At 49.9% G+C, this 16884-nt stretch overlaps 1 protein-coding gene across 1 annotated transcript in view; it reads right to left on the bottom strand.

The window, feature by feature from the left end:
- Window positions 1-13541: 13541 nt before the first annotated feature.
- The window catches only part of Gnb1l (G protein subunit beta 1 like), a 78825-nt gene continuing 75482 nt past the window's right edge, over window positions 13542-16884 (bottom strand). Inside the window, exon 8 of the mRNA XM_041678363.1 lies at window positions 13542-16128. Within this exon, the coding sequence (XP_041534297.1) occupies window positions 15877-16128 (252 nt within the window). The 3' untranslated portion in view covers window positions 13542-15876. The remainder of the gene's footprint in view (window positions 16129-16884) is intronic.

Here is a 16884-nt window from a genome sequence, read left to right as displayed (position 1 = left end):
AACAATTGAAACAGGGGCACCACCCTGTACGTGCACACCCACGATCGCAGCTGCACAACTCACAATAACCGAGAGGCAGAAGCAACCTACATGACCAGTGGCAGATACATAAGAAGCCAAGTGTGTGCATCCATACAATGGAATACTACACAGCCTTCAAAAGGAAGGAGCCGGACACCTGCTGCAGCACAGAGGGACCTTGGCAGTTTGCTCAGTGAATCAGCCAGTGATTAATGGACAAGTTCTATGTGATGCCGTGTATATGAGGCCACCAGAGATCTGGAGACGGCTCTGGGTTAGAACCCAAGTCGACTCCCAACACCCATCTATGTCTCACAACCACCTGTAATTCCAGTCCCAGGGGATCTGATGCCCACTCTGAATTCCTCAGACATTAGGTCCTTATCTGGTGTACAGACATAATGCAGGTAAAATACCCATGCAAATTATATAGAATAAAGTAAAAACCCGGTGTGGTGGCACACACTTTTAGTCCCAGTGGTTTGGAGGCAGAGGCAGGTGGATCTCTGTGAGTTCAAGGCCAGCTTGGCTTACACAGAGGCTACCAGGCTAGTCAAGGGCTACACAGAGAGACTGCATCTCACACACACACACACACACACACACACACACACACTAAATGAAGTAAGAATAAATTAAAAACAGAAAGTAATTAAAGTTTCATTTTATTTATTTATTTGTTTAGTTCTTAAAGATAGGGTTTCTCTGTGTAGTTTTGGCTGTTCTGGAACTCACTCTGTAGGCCAGGCTGGCCTCAAACTCACTATCTCTCTGCCTCTGCCTCCTGAGTGCTGGGATTAAAGGTGTGGGCCACCATGACTGCCTGAATTAAAACTTTGAATGGGGGGCTGGGGAGAAGGTTCAGCAGTTAAGAATACATGTTGCTCTTGTAGAGGACCTGAACCACATGATGGTTCACTGATGTGGGATTCCCCTCTGTATGCTGTGAATACCATTGGTTAATAAAGAAACTGGCTTGTCCTGATAGGGTAGAACAGGACTAGGCGGGGAAAACTAAACTGAATGCTGGGAGTCAAGGGAGAAGCCCTGGAGCTGCTGCTGGAGACAGAAGTGCTGAAATGTTGCTGGTAGGCCACGACCTCGTGGTGATGCACAGATTAATGGAGATGGGTTAAATTAAGATGTAAGAGTTAGCCAATAAGAAGCTAGAGCTAATGGGCCAAGCAGTGATTTAAATAATATAGTTCCTGTGTGATTATTTCGGGGCTGAGCAGCCAGGAACCAACAAGTAACCTCCTACTACAGTTCACTGCTATCCATAACTCCAGTTTCAGAGGAGCTGAGCCCTCTTTCCATCTCTGTGGGCACCGGGCACACTAGTGGTGCATATACATACATGCAGGCAAAACTGTCATGTACAAAAAGTAAAATAAATCTGAAAATAAAAATTCTGAATGGGGGAATTTGAGTGGAACAGGTTAGCTCTTTTTTTGGTGTGTGTGTGTGTGTGTGTGTGTGTGTGTGTGTCAGGGTTTCTCTGTGTTACAGCCCTGGCTGCCCTGGAACTGTCTTAGTAGACCAGTCTGTCCTGGAACTCACTTTAGAAGACTAGGCTGGCCTCAGATTCACAGAGATCCACCTGTCTCTGCATCCTAATTAAGGATAAAAGGTGTGCGCTACCACCACCCAGCTCAGGTTGGTACTTTTAAGAAACAAAAAAACCAAACCAAAACCTTCAACTAAAATAAGGAAAGTAGAACAGTGGGTGCCAGGAGCCAGAAGGAGAGGATGGGGCTGGTTACTGAGGCATTTCGGTTTTGAAAAATGACAAGTTCTTGAGATGGATGCTGGTGACAGTTGCACAAGCCTGTCATGCACCCAGCACTACTGGGCCCCACTTACTAATGGGTCAGCTGGGTGGCAGTTTTGTTGGGTCTGGTGGCAATGCTTATAAAGGGGCCAAGTAGATGGCAATATTATTTTGTTTTCTGGTGGTATTGGAGCTAGAGCTGGGGCCTTTGGACACGCTAGGCAGATCCTGTACCACCGAGCAAATCCCTAGTTCCAAGATGTGTGCATTTACACACACTTGACAAGTAAATACACGAAGAGTTTGCAGACCCCCACCCCATCACTCCTGTGTCCCTCTCCAACAGGAGTGATTTCCTCCCCTGCGAGTTTTTGGCAATGCCTGGGATGCTTTTGCTGTTTGTCACTAAGGCGGGGTTGTATCCACATAAATGGTAAGTAGAGACCAGGAATGTTCCTCAGAATTCTTTTGAGACACAGTCCCTACACAGCCCTGGCTGTCCTGGAACTCTCTGGCCTTGAAGCTACAGACACTCACCTGCCCCTATCTCCCGAGTGCTGGGATTAAAAGTGTGTTCCACCATACCCAGCTCTGCTCAGTACCCTACAATGCACACACAGCTCTTGGCTCAAGCAAGCCACAGTTGAGAGGCCTGTGTAGATCCCTTCAGACAGTTAGTATGTCCCAGGCAAGAGTTCAACCTGGAGCCATGAGTCCTACTGAGCATATAGTTGCCTTGTTCCGTGGAAGCTGTCTTCTGGAGCTTCTGCCCCAGGTAGCCATACATCTGCAGTATGGTGAGGCTGCCCAGACTGGATTACCCGAGGGGGCCCAACTGTAATAGAGGTAGCCTTTGGAGACTTAATAAGGCTGGTGATTTCCTCGAGGGAGCAGGAAGCTATTAGTACCATTCCCTAGATGTGACCTCTGCAGACATCCCTGCTCTGGCCATGTCTCCTTGGTCCCAGAGTGGAGGGTATCCATGAAGCCACACATAGGGCTGGTCAGTCCTGCCATGCCACTGTCAAGAAGTCAGGAAATGTCCCAGTGGCCTTCCTCCAATGAACAGCACTGAGACTCATGTCCACCCCAGCTCCTGGCTGCTTGTGGCCCTGTGGTATCTCGCTATCAGTTCTCATGCAGCGCTGAGATCACAGATGCATAGTTCATATCCCTGACTCTCGAGAACCAGTGACACCCTTGTTATGGGTAGACACGGTATGCCCTAGCAAGTGGATGGCAAACGTGCAGAGCATAGGGCCCATGACACGGTTGATGGGGTCAGGAGTCACCGTGAGGAGAGGGGTCATATTCACGGGTAGCCAGTGTCTGGAAGTTCACAGGCCACTGTGTCAAGAAGGATGGAGGACTTCAGTAGTGGGTAGGGGATGGATGTAGGGAACCATGTTGCTCCCACATCTGAGGTTCACATCAGCCTGGGATCAGGCAGTGGAGTCTAGGGACAGCTGGCATACCACCCGGCAGGCAACCCAATTGGTTGGGTGCGGCTGGGAGCAAGCGCATCTGAAAAGAAGATGGGGTACAGAGAGATGTGTGCTCAATGTCACAGCAATCCCTGTCCAACCCAGGACAAAGCCCATCAGCAGCACAGTGGTGACTGCCAGGAAGAACAGCTCAGCAATGGAAAAGGAAGGAAGTGCTGACATAGGGGACCACAGGAGGCCCCAGGCACGGTGTTGAGTGGAGGAAGCCTGGCCTGGCTGGCAGTACCCTGAAGGACTCCACACATGCCACCCAGAAAGGACAAGCCATGGTGAGGGGCAGCGCGTGTGAAGGCTGTAGGCGTGGGAAAGGCCAGTCATGTCAGGGCGGGAGGGTTTTCCTGGGGAATGGAGCTTTTGCTAAAACATTGTCAAAACTGGGGCAATGACTCGATCAGTAAGTCTGTTCAGTGCTTGCTGAACAGATGTGAATTGATCTCCAGAACCCAAGTGGAAAGCTGGGTGCAGCGGCACACACCAGGGACCCAGCCCTGGAAAAGTGGAGACAGGAGGAGCCCTGGGACACTAGCTGGCTGACTCCGCTGAATCTATGATCTCCAGGTTCAGTGAAAGACCCTCCTCGAAACCTAAGATGGGACGTGACTGAGGAAGACTCGTGATGTGATCTCTGGTCTTATATCCAAGTGAGCGCATGTCACACACACACACACACACACACACACACACACACACACACACCCCTCTTGTCAAAACTCACAAAACTGGATGGTAAGGGAAGGTGAATTTTCCCAAATGCAATTTCTTTTGTGCATAAAGATCAACTTGCTGGGGGTCTTTTCCTCTCATTTCAGCCTCTTGCTGGCATATCTCCTGTTCCTCCTCTCCTGCTGGAGCATGGTTTGTCTCTCCAGATTGACTGATATCCTGCTGTTAGGCGGCTCCCAGCAGAGGAAGACTGATGATCTTTGCAGGGTGAGCTGGTCTCTCGGGAACAGCTGGGCAGGGAGGTTGCAGTATGCTCTGCCCTGGCACATCCCTGTACCCTCCTACCCTGTGCCATCGCTTGAAATAGCACAAGGCCAGCTACATGGAGCTATACAATCTTGGACTTGGCAGCCTCTTTTCTAGTCTCTGCGATTGTGTTACAGAAAATAAGTCAGTCAAGCCATCGCTTGCCCTCTCAGCCCCTTCCCTGAGCTTCCTGGGAGCTTATGTGTCTTGGCATAGTCTTGGGTATTATTTTTTTTTAAAGATTTATTTATTTATTATGTATACAACATTCCTTCCTGCACACCAGAAGGGGGCACCAGATCTCATCACAGATGTCTGTGAGCCACTATGTGGTTGCTGGGAATTGAACTCAGGACCTCTGGAAGAGCAGTCAGTGCTCTTAACCACTGAGCCATCTCGCCAGCCCCCAGTCTTGGGTATTATTATTATCTGTTGTTGATGTTGTTTTTGCGGTAAGGATCAAACCTTGGGCCTCAAGGATGCCAGGCAAGGACTCTACCACTTAGGCAAGTGGTACAGTTTCGTTACCCCAGGGCCTGCAGAGTCAGAAGGACAAGAGACTGAGAGGGGACTATGAGCAAGGCCTTTGTTTCACACTGGAGATAGGCAAGGGCTGCAGGGCTGTGTTTTTCCTTCACTTTGATTTATTTTGGAAATGTCTGAAACCAAAAAGCTAGTGTACCAGTCAGTCTTCTGCCACTGTCCTAAAACACTGTGATCAAGGCGACTTATAGAAGGAGGTTTATCTGGCTTATGATTCCAGAGGGCTAAGAGTCCATCGTGGCAGGAAAATGTAGCAGCAGACAACAGACATGATGGCAGGAACAGCTGAGAGTTCATATCTCAAGCCATAAGCCAGGAAGCAGTGAACTGGGGATGCAAGCTCAAATCCTGCCTCCAGTGGCAGACTCTCTTCATCAAGGCAGCTCATCCTAAGACTCCCAAAACACTGCTGCAAACTGGGGACCAAATATCCAAATGCCTGAGACTATGGGTGGTATCTCATTCGTACCATGCCAGCTAGCCATTCAATAAATGCCCAGGGTTAGGGGACTGTGTTGCACAGCTAAAGCTCTCTAGCCAGACACAGGCTGACTCAGTGGAACGTTCACATCCAAGGGCTGTGGATGTAAAAGAAACATAAACCAGCCGGAGCTGAGCGGCCAGTGCTGGTCTACCGTAATGAGGCCCCGAGTTTGATCCTGCACTGCAGAAAATCCTACCAACCGAGTACCAAACAGAAGCACCCAAAACAAAGTTGCCCGAAACAAAAGTCAACCCTCTGTAAATGTGAAAGTAAAACCAGAGGGTGGGCGAGCACTTCAGACCTGAGGACACCGTCTGCATCTGAGGGAAGACACATTTGTCAGGGAAGAATGAGTCCCAGGGACTGTGGCAAAGTTTCCCTTCTGCTCTCTATAGAGTGTCACTGGTAGGCTGGTTAGCTTCAGATTGGAGATCTCCTAGCCTCAGCTTTACCCCCAGATACATAACAACAAATGAACATGACCCACTTTTCTTCTGTCTTGTTTGTTATTTTGAGACAGGTTCCTTCTTTGTAAACCTAGTTGGTCTGGCAGTTGAGATGTAGACAGGCTGACTTTGAACTCAGACACCACTGGCTCTGCCTCCTGAGTGCTGAGATTAAAGGCATGCACCACCACTGCTCAGTCACACTTTTCTTTAACTGCTTTTAATGGTGTCGTGGATGGAAGTCTATGTAGAGACTGCATGTTCATTTCCAGCTACCTGGACCTGAATAATCACACAGAAAATACATTAATTACAATTCTGTTTGGCCGATAAATTTGGCGTTGTTCTAACTAGCTCTTACATTTTATATTAACCCATTTCTATTAATCTATGTATCACCACAAGGCTGTGACCTACTGGTAAGGTTCCGGTCTGTCTCCTTTGGCAACTACATGGCATCTCCCTGACTCTGCTTACTCTCTCTCTCTCTATATATATATGTATATATGCATATATACACATATGTGTATATATATTCTGCCCTGCCATAGGCCAAAGCAGTTTTATTCATTAACCAATAAAAGCAACATATATATATATATATATATATATATATATATATATATCCATCCCACATTAGAAGTCAAGCCTTGGATATACTGGGCAAGCTTTGCCAATGAGCCACATCTGCAGGCTAAGTTTGTTTTTTATTTTTGGTTGTTTGTTTCTTTATTTGAGACAAGGTCTCACAGCGCAGCCCTGGCTGGACTGAAACTTGCTATGTAGATCAAGTTGGCCTAGAACTTGAAGGCAGTCTTTCTGCCTCACCACCCACTGTGCTGGGATCATAGGATGTACTACCAGATGCAGCCCCAACTGATTTTTGTTTGTTTGATTTTTGAGACAGTACTGTGTGGTCTGAATGAGAACAACCCCCAAATAGGCTTATATATTTGACTGTTTGTTTGGTCATTAGGGAGTGTGACTGCTTGAAAAGGTTTAGAAGGATTAGGAGGTGTGGCCTTGTTAGAGTAGGTGTGGCCTTGCTGGAGAAAGTGTGTCACTGGGGGTGGGCTTTGAGGTTTCAAAAGCCCATTCCAGGTCCAGTCATATTCCCCCTGCCCCCCTCTCTGCCTGTGGATCAGTACTGCCCCAATGCTGTGCTCCCTACCATGATGATAATGGACTAAGCCTATGAAACTGTTAGCAAGCCCCTAGTTAATGCGTTCTTTTATGAGTTGCTGTGGTTGTGGTGTCTCTTCACGGCACAGAAGTTGGTACCCGTGACAGGTTGACCATGCTGCTTGTTGGCAGAATGTGAACTTTGGGATCAGGGGAACTCCTGAATGCTTTAAGTATAACTTAAGAGGGCATACTAGTGGAGCATGGATACCAGTGGTGCTGAGAGCAAAGTACATTATAACAGCCCAGCTCAAGAAGGGAAGAGGATTAGTAAGTGACCTAGAGACATTCTTGCAATATTTTGGCAAAGAAGGTGGCTGCTTTTTCCCTAGTCCTAAAAACCTGCCGGAGGTTAAATTGGAGTTATGGATTCATGGCTTTGGCAGAGGAGATTTCAAGATAACTTAATATTGATTGTCCTGTGGTTTTTACTAATCCCTCTTACACAGATCTATAATAAAAAGAAGCAAGTTTGACAAAGAAAAATGCAAAACGTACAGTTTGAGGAGCGAAGAAGCTCCGGGAAATGCTTTGCTGGAGCCTTGTGCTCAAGGAGATAAAACATTTAAAGGAAAGCCTGCTGTTAAAGGGAATAAAGGGAGTGGTGACTTCGGGGCAGGACCCCACCCAGCTAAGCTTCCAACCTGTGGAAAGGAATTAAAGGAAAGCTTAAGCAGGGAAGGAAACGTCAACAACAGAAAGCTGCTGCAGACTGAACTTCCCTGTCCTAGCAAAGTCACAGAACTAGGCAGGTTCAGCCACACGATTACGACTTTCGAGTCAAAGACAGAAGAAAGGGGTTGTGGAATTCCTGTGACTAAGGAAAGCCACGGAGGCCAGGCAGGTGTCAGGGGTGTCCAGGCACCGAGACCATTGTATGAAGCTGAGAAGGTGAAACAAGGATTATATAGGAGACCCCACGATGTTGGGAGATGGCAGAGTCATGGGACACCTGCCAGGGAAAGCTGCTAACAAGGAATGGAACCAACCCTAGAGAAGGAAGTGCATTGTAGTCAACAAAGCTGAAAGGAGTTGGAGATCTGAGGAGCATTTTGGCATCAGACATGGAGATGCCAAGTTTGGAGCTTGCCTTGCTGAGTTTTAGCCTTGTTTTGGTCCAGTATTTCCTCACTATGCTCCCCTTTCTTCCTTTTGGAATGGTAATGTATATTCTGCTACTCTATGTATGTTGTAAGTGTGTGATCTGCTCTTTGATTTTGATTTTACAGGGGTTTACAGATTGCCATTAGTCTCGGAAGAGACTTTGAAACTATGTTGAGACTGTTACAGACTATGGAGACTTTTGAAGTTGGACTGGATACATTTTTGCATTGTGGTATGGCTACAAGTCTATGGGGGCCAGGAGGTTGAATGTAGTAGTTTGAATAAAAATTTCCCTCCCATCTCCCCAACCCCCAACCCCATGCCCAACCCCCTACTCCCTGTGCCCAAAGACTCATATATGTGAACGCTTGGTTCCCAGTTGGTGGTCTATTTAGGAAGGACCAGACTTGTTCTTGCTGGAGGAGACACGTCACTGGGGGTGAGCCTTGAAGTTTCAAAAGTCCATGTCAGGTCTAGTCTGTCTGCCTGTCTGTCTGTCTGCCTGTGGATCAGGATGTAGCTCTCAGCTACTGCCTCAGGGCCTGCCTGCATGTCACCATGCCCCCTGCCTGATGATAATGGACTAAACCACTGAAACTGTAAGCTAGGCTCAGTTAACTACTTTCTTTTATAAGAGTTGCCGTGGTCAGAGTGTCTCTTCACAGCAATAGAACAGTGACTATAACAAGTGTTATAGTCCAAGCTGCCCTGAAACACATACATCATAGAGAGCTTTGGCTTGTTGGAGATGCTCTTGGGGACCCCATGAAGGAAGCGTGCCTCCCCTGATATCATTCCACCGAGAGAGGAAGTCATCTGTGCAGGCATCTTGTCACCAGTCCCTAGTGGCCAGGGACACTGATGAAGATGCTAAAGGTTGAAGCGGGAGAGCGGGTGCTTCAGGCATGACTGCTGTGTGGCACACAAACACCCTGTGGCCCAGCTCCTCTTGGACCCCGACCACGGTCTCTAGGTGAAACCATCAACTTATTATCCAGCAACAGTGACAAAGTCAGATGAGCCAGTTCTGAAAGAGTCCATGCTTATAACAACAGAACTAAACACCTCTGGCCTGATGCCCTGGGTAAATGCCCTGCTGCCTTCCTATAGGTCAGATTTCCCATCTGAGTGAAAGAAGTCTAGCGTCCGTCTCCTGCCCCAGCTGTGCTGGGCCCACCTTGATACTGAGGTGCCTTGGGTCCGTGCAGAAGACCCAGAGACTGTGAGACCCAGAGTGCTTGGTAGCAGCAGTAAGGCCCCGGTAACCTGCATGTAGTGGAGGTGGGCATCTTTTAGCGTGAAGGCTGACATGCTTTCTCTGTAAATACTGGCTGTGGCTCATGGGGCTCTGTCATCCCTGATCAGACATCATGGGGCAGTTGTGGGGCACGCGCATGCGCGGGGGTGGGTGGAACTGTGGGCCACGCACAGGGGTAGGGAGAGCTGTGTTGGGCCGCACATGGGGGTGGGGAGGTTGTGAGCTGTGCGCGGGGGTGGGAGGAGTTGTGGAACACACGTGGAGGTGGGTGGAACGGTGGGCCACGCACGGGTGTGGGGAGAGCTGTGTTGGGCCACTGTGTGGGGGTGAGGAAAGCTGTGTTGGGCACACATGGGGGTGGGGGTGGGGTTGTGGGCCGTGCGTGGGGGTGGTTGGCTGCAGAGTGCCCGAATGCCCAGTTCCTCTCCCTGGCAGGGGTTGACCATGAAAGCAGCCGGCTTTTATTCTTTTGTGTGTTTTTGAGATAGCCTCCTTCTGTTGAAGCACCCATTTAGCTCCCATTTTTATTTTATTTTGTGGGGAGAGGCCTTACTATGCACCGTTGGCTGGCCTGAAACTCTCTATGCAGATATGGTTGGCTTCACAGAGATCTACTTGCCTCTCAGGTGCTAGGATTGATGGTGTTTTAAAGTTCATTTGCTTTTTTATTTTATTTTTTGTGACAGGGTTATCTTGCTGCATAGCCCAGACTGGCTTCAAACTTGCAATCCTCCTGCATTTACTTCCCAATGGTGTAGGCTTCCACACTCACCGGAAATGAGCACATGCTACCAACCCTGGCTTGATACTGCTAGCCACGCCCTGTCTCCTCATGGTCCACAGTGTCCCCCTTCACTGGGTGTTATATCTTCCCTGGGCTGAGCTGGGGAATCTTTCCTATAGTGTCTACCGGGCTCTACCAGATGAACTCCCGCCCTTCCCACCTATCCATCCTGTCCAGATACTGCCTTCCTGTCTGGTTCCTGGGCCTCGCTGAAGGCCAGAGAATGGCTTGCTGACCCCAGGAAGCCAACAAAGTGTTAGGAGAACTCATCCACCATGCTACCTGAGACACGGGGAGTCCTCAGGCAACTGAAGAACACCTATGGGGGTGGGAGTGGGGGCGGGGTTTGCAGGCTGAGGCCTCACAGCAGAGCTGGGCCTGGCAGACCCTGCAGCAACACGCCTTTCCTGGAGCTGGTGGGGTTGGTGGTTCCTCACCTTGTCTGTACGACACAGGCATACAGCAAGTTCAGCTTTAATGATGTCATTGATGCCAGCTTGCTGTCTGCCACGTCGGGGTTCCGCATGAAGTTATACCTAGTTGAGAATCAAGCATTTCTGACGAGCCCCGAAGGGATATTTTCTCTTTGTGCAAACAGTCCTTTTATGCAGAGGGAATTCTGTGGCTTCTTGGCAGACACAGGTGGGAAACACCTCAGTGAACATCACTCACTCCCTGCAAAGTTTAGAGCTATGTGCCGCATGTCAGCACAGCCAGCCCTGGGCTACAGGTGGCTTCTCTGCAAGCTGTGCTGGGACCCCCTCCTTGGATGACCTCACGTAACTGACCCCCCAGTGTTCAGCACTGAATCTAGATCCGCCTGTCTAGCTTCCTCCCAAAGGCCACAGCTCCAGACTCTCTGTGATCCCAGTTGTCTTAGTCAAGAGTTTCTGTTGCTTGGACAAAACACCATGACCAAAAGCATCTTGGGAGGAGAGTTTGTTTATCTTCTACCTCTCAGGTCACACTCTATCACTGGGGGAAGTCAGGGCAGGAACTCAAAGGAACCTGGAGGCAGCAGCTGAAGTAGGGGCCATGGAGGAGTGCTGTTTACTGCCTTGCTCAACCTGCTTCTTTACACAACTCCGGAGCACCTGCCCAGAGCCGGCACCACCGGAATCAATCATTCATGAAGAAAGTACCAGGCAGACTTGGCTTATAAAGGCTTTCTCAATTTAAGAATTCTTCCCAAATGCCAGCTCTGTCAAGTTGGCAAATAAAACAAAACCAAAAACCCAACCAGTCAACACACTAAGTTATCCAGGGAAAAAGAGAGACAGGTGCTACCAGGGTCACTTGTCCCAGAGTAACTGAGTCAGGAGAGGGTGGCTAAAGAGGTCCAAGGCAACACGACTCAGGTGGCCAGGCCACAAGGCCAGGGCTTGAGTCTCTGTAAGTCTACCGGGCCAGATAGAGCAGCAGAGCTGCTTTGTTGGAGCTCACAGACAACAGCAGCATCCAAACCAAGCAGACAAGCAGGCTACCCTGTTTTCCAGAATGTGGGGCAGGACTTGGAGCAGCTCCTCTGGAGTTCAGAGCCCTGCTCAGCAGCCACAGGATCTGCTAGGATCAGGTAAGGAACCATCCTTCATCACCCGACTGCCCTCCTTGATATACTAAGGACAATCATCTCGTGCCTGGGCTCCTGACTCAGGGAGATGCCCAATAAGAACATCATGGAAGTTGGGTATAGTTGCAGATGGATAATCTCATGCTCAGGAGCAGAGACAGGGAGATAGAGTACCAGGGCAACCTGGGCTACACAGAAAAACAAAATGGGAAGGATGTTATAACTGAACACATCAACCCAGAATCAGCACTGAGCACAAGAAACGCTGCAACCGTTTCCAGCACTAGCTTTCTTTGGCTGTGAGTAGTCTCCTGTGATGGAGAAGATGGGTGACATTTGTGTCTCTTAGGTGACCAGCCATTTGGTCTGGGAAATGTCTATGGGGATGAGTGGCCTGGACTACAGGTCTGAGACTATGCCTCTGCCTCTGGGAACCTTGGTCCCTCCAGCTTGTTCTGAGAACATACACAGAACCTCAAGTGCTGCTTCTGGGCAGCATGTCTGCTCTGTGTGACTCCTTTGCTACAGCTGACGGGAAGCCATTGTTCACTCGGAGACAGGGACAACTTTCATGGAGGCCTCACAGCTCAGCCAATGTGGACGATACAATTTAAAATGACTCTCAATGGAAACAGAAGAAAGAAAACAGCTCAAGTTGTCAGAATAGGTATTTGGGCTCTGGGAAGAAACCACAGGGTTTGATCCACATGGCCCTGGTCACATAGAGCGTGTACTGAGCACAGGGGTACCCAGAGCATCACATATACAGACACAGGTTCCATTCCCTTTTCCTGGGGAGACACGGACAAACATCTGTCCACCTGACACAGATGACAGGAAAAGAATCCATCTCAATGACTTCACTGGGGTTACCTGCAGGAGCATAGGTGGCTCAAAGGCAGCTGAGGTCACCCACGCCAGCACTGGGGATCTCTCAGGAAAGCTGCACGCCTGGAGCTCCCTGTCCAACCTGCAGGCAGTACCACTGGAGTGCTCTGTCCCCAGTAACTGATACTGCTTTCTGTAGCTCTGGGGAGAGGTCTTAGACTGGAGTCCTGTGAGCCTCCTTCCTCGGAGGCAGGAGGGAATGCTCTGATTGGGAAGAAACAGCTATCCAACCACCATCCCCCACACAGAAGAGTCTCGGGAAGCTTATGGCAGCTGTGCACCGGCTGCCACATCCAGGTGTGCGAGGCTCCTAGGGTATCCATAGGACTTGCACAGGCTCAGAGATCATCTCCAAAGGTACTGGGGAAAGGCAACTAAGAGGGGCGACGGGAGACCTCCACAAGGCAGCGATGCTCGGTGCTGCTGGGACTTCACAGCATGGCTGAGATCCACCTGCCTCTGTCCAGCTCCACTGCAACTTCTTTCGGGGGTCACTGAAGCCTGGACGTGACTCCATGACCACCCTACAGCCCCTGCAAACAGATATGCTGTTGGACTTTCTTAGTTCCCAAATAATGACACAGAGACTATTTATTAATTATGAAAGCTTGGCCTTATCTTAGGCTTGTTCCCAACTAACTCTTATAGCTTAAATTAATCCATTTATATTAATCAACATTCTGCCATGTGGCTCATTACCTCTCCTCCATACTGTACCTCTGACTCCCTCTAAGTCCCCATGGCTTAATTCCACAAGCCTCAGATTCTTCCCTAGTTCCCCTCTCCCTGGAAGTCCTGCCTATTCCCTCCTGCCTAGATATTGGCCATTCAGCTCTTTATTAAAGCATTGAGAAGGCCCCTTAGGCAGAGACACATCTTCACAGTGTACAAAACGATTATCCCACAACACAGATAGCTGTGACTCTGTGTGAGTCTTCACTCCTGCCCTGGGTGACCTGAGGATGGAGAGTTGCGGTATTAGTTGTCTTTCTCAGCACTGTGACCAAACACCTGAGTAGAAACAACTTAAGGTAGGAAGGGTTTATTTGGCTTATGGTTCGAGGGCACACAGTTCATTATGAGTGGCAGATCACACTGCATCTGGTCAGGGAGGGCAGTAGGGAGGACAGAGGCTGAGGTATAAACTCACCCCAGGGACCCATTTCTTCCAGAGTCTCCCTCCTATAGGGCCATGACCATCCCAACTGGAGTCACCATCTGGGACCAAGCATTTAGACACATAGGCTGATGGGGACATTTCACATCTGAACTGTAGCAGGCATGCTCTTTTCTCTCTGCCCAAAACACACAAGACGCTGACATCTCCCTGTCTCCTTCTCATTTGTCCTTTCTTTTTTTCTCCCCTCCTTCAGAAATTCTGGAGGAGGGTAGAGGGAGGCTGAGGCAACCCACCTTTTACTTTGAGAAACTTGGGGCCTTGTCCTGATTTCAGAGGCTTGAAGCTACAGAGCCTAATATTTAGGGACTTGGTGTCAGAACTTAATCAGGGTAACACAAACAGGAGCCTTGGGACAGGGTGTCAGGTCTCCTGGGGAAGTCTGGAGAGGGATGAGCAGTGTGTCTTTCTTCTGTGCCTGTGACCAAGGGCTGCTTTGGGGACTGGGTCAGACTGCTCACCAGGTCTACACGCTTCTGCCTATGTGGATCAGTTGGCCTGCCCTGTCTCTAGGGACTCCAGGATGTCCAGCCCTGTTGTAGAGCACTGCAGGTCAGATTCTGCTGAAGTGGCTCCCAATTCATAGCCTATTACAGGAAGTATTCCCACCTGTCCTTGGTGAGCAAGTGCCACCTTTTATACACCTGGCAGCTTAGATACCCACTGCAGTTGGGGTTGGGGCTGCAGCTGCTGTGTAACATCTCACACTGCCTCCCTCAGTATGGGGCAAAAGGCGCATGCATCCTCCCAACCCACCTATAGACAGCCACATTCCCACCTCCCAACCGTCTCCTCTCCAATTGGGCTTCTTAGCTTTCCATGTACACACATCTTTTCGACCACGCTTAACCAACCTGCCACCGATCCAACTGGGCTTTTTGTGGCTCTGGAGCTGTGACACAACGCCACAGTTCTTGCGGCATGTATCTCATGGGGACCACACACTCCTGTCCTCCCACATGTCCCCCAGCTTGGGGACATCAGGCTGTACCATGGCAGTGCAATCCTTTCGGCACAGACACATTCAGCTTTGGAAGCCACGCGCCGTGTTTTGTTACAGACCAGAGGCAGAGACTCTAATGTCAGGAGAGCCTGACAGGGCAGCACCAGGGCATTCCAGCTCTTCGGGGTACAGGATTCTTCTGCCATTGATGGAAGACGAAAGGTCCGAGGTCCCCACTCCTTAGCTGCATCCTCACCCTTGCAGTCTGGTCCCCCCAGTTAACACTACCTCAGAGGCTGCCCGCCAGTCAGTCACATACTCAAAGTGTCTTTGGACATCACTCTGAAGTAAGGCGTTGTTCCTCCATGTCCCACAGGGCTATGCTATGCCCTGGGCTTGAGGCCTGTCCCCTTTATCTTCTCCCGCCAGAGGCTAGGCCTCCTTTCTGGGTCTTCTGGCCTTGTACTGCAACCCACCGTGCCTCCTTCCATGACCACTGGTCACCCCCCGTGAACCCGCTCCTGCCTCCCCTCCTCTCTATGGAGCCCAGTTTCCTCATCCCGGCCTCAGTCCTGTATGTCAGGGCTTCCTAGACATTTCTGCGACACTGAGTCAGGGGGATGTGGCAGACAGCCACTGCGGGACCAACAGCCTCCCAGGGCCAAGCCCTGCATACCTGCACCCAGACTGCCGGCTTAAAAGTAAGACTGCTAATGGGCCTGCTTGGGGTTCCGACTGCTCTGATCCTAAGAGGAGAACACAGGGATATCTCTATGGAAAGTTCCCTCCTTGAGCCTCCATGTTGGCAACGGGAAATTTATTGTCAAATATGTTCAGGCTGACCATACTACCAGGCCCCAGCTACAGGTGCCAGGTGTCTGTCATCAGGTTGCTAATGGGCCTGCTTGGGGTTCCGACTGCTCTGATCCTAAGAGGAGAACACAGGGATATCTCTATGGAAAGTTCCCTCCTTGAGCCTCCATGTTGGCAACGGGAAATTTATTGTCAAATATGTTCAGGCTGACCATACTACCAGGCCCCAGCTACAGGTGCCAGGTGTCTGTCATCAGGTACTGTCCTCTGAATGGTAAGTCACAAAAGCAACAGAGAACCTTATGAAGAAAGTGGATCCCATAGACCTCTGGCCACAACTTGCTGTCCAGAGGTCCCTGAGGACTTTCCACAGGGCCGGGTCAAGACTGGAGTAAGACAGCAGCGTCCCACAGCTGAGTCATGGGCAGGGGTAGAGTGACCAGATGCTGATGCGCTGGTCCTTGGACCCTGCAGCAAGCAATCCATCAGTGGCAAAGGCCACACAGTACACAGAGGCACTGTGGAAGGCCAGAACGGCCAGTGGCTTCATTGTCCTCCAGTGAAAGACTCGGATGCGATGGTCCCAGCCTGCTGTGGCTAAGAGCTTGTGGTCTGGCCGGATGGTGACTTCGGCAATCCCAGGATTGGTGAGTTCCTGAGTCTTGCACACCTATAAACAGGACAGTAAGAAGAACAAGATTGCTCTTAGGTCTGCTGTAGTCCTTGGTCACAAATATCCCTTCCCTGGCCCTACTCTGCCATAGGCTCTGTGACAGCTACACATTCTTGTCCATCTGGCCTCCTCCTCAACCCCATGGTTATAGCAGGGACTTCCCTAAGCACACACAAGGCCACGAGGTTATGCTGACTGAGCTCCTCCCAGCCTGGAAGAAGCTGGGAGGCCAGGTCCTGGGTTCTCAGTGTGGAGGAGATACACAGTCAATGTTTCTCCTGGAGGAACTCCACTGAAACTTACGGCGTGGGGAATGCAAATGCCATCAACAATAACACCAAGACTCAAGGGAGACCCAGAAACATGGTAGTGGGTCCCAGACCACCCAGAGAAGGGGTTGGCAGAGTGTACAGTGTGCTATGACTTGAATGTGTCCCTCAAGAATTCAGTCAGAAACAGAATTCTCAAATTCACCTATTAATGCTATCTAAGGTGGGGTATTTGGCAGGTGATGAGGCCTATTAGTGGCTTTCTCAGCGAAGACCTGAGCTGGCAGCCTGTTCTGTCTTGTCTAGGGATGGTCCCCATGTTGTGACTGGCACTCAGCAGATGCAAGCTTCCGAGCCTCCTGGTCTTCAGTACCACTAGCCAAATCAACTGTTTTTAAACAAAAAATTTATTTTTATTTTATGTATTTGAGTGTTTTGCCTGCACATATATCTGTGCACTGTGTGTGTGTAGGGCCCACAGAGG

Source organism: Microtus oregoni, unplaced genomic scaffold (assembly GCF_018167655.1).
Source record: "Microtus oregoni isolate MIOR12 unplaced genomic scaffold, Mior012 000029F_ref0000214, whole genome shotgun sequence".
Lineage (NCBI taxonomy): Eukaryota > Metazoa > Chordata > Mammalia > Rodentia > Cricetidae > Microtus > Microtus oregoni.
Note: the sequence above shows the minus strand (reverse complement) of the source record. Positions and strands in the feature narration are given on the sequence as shown.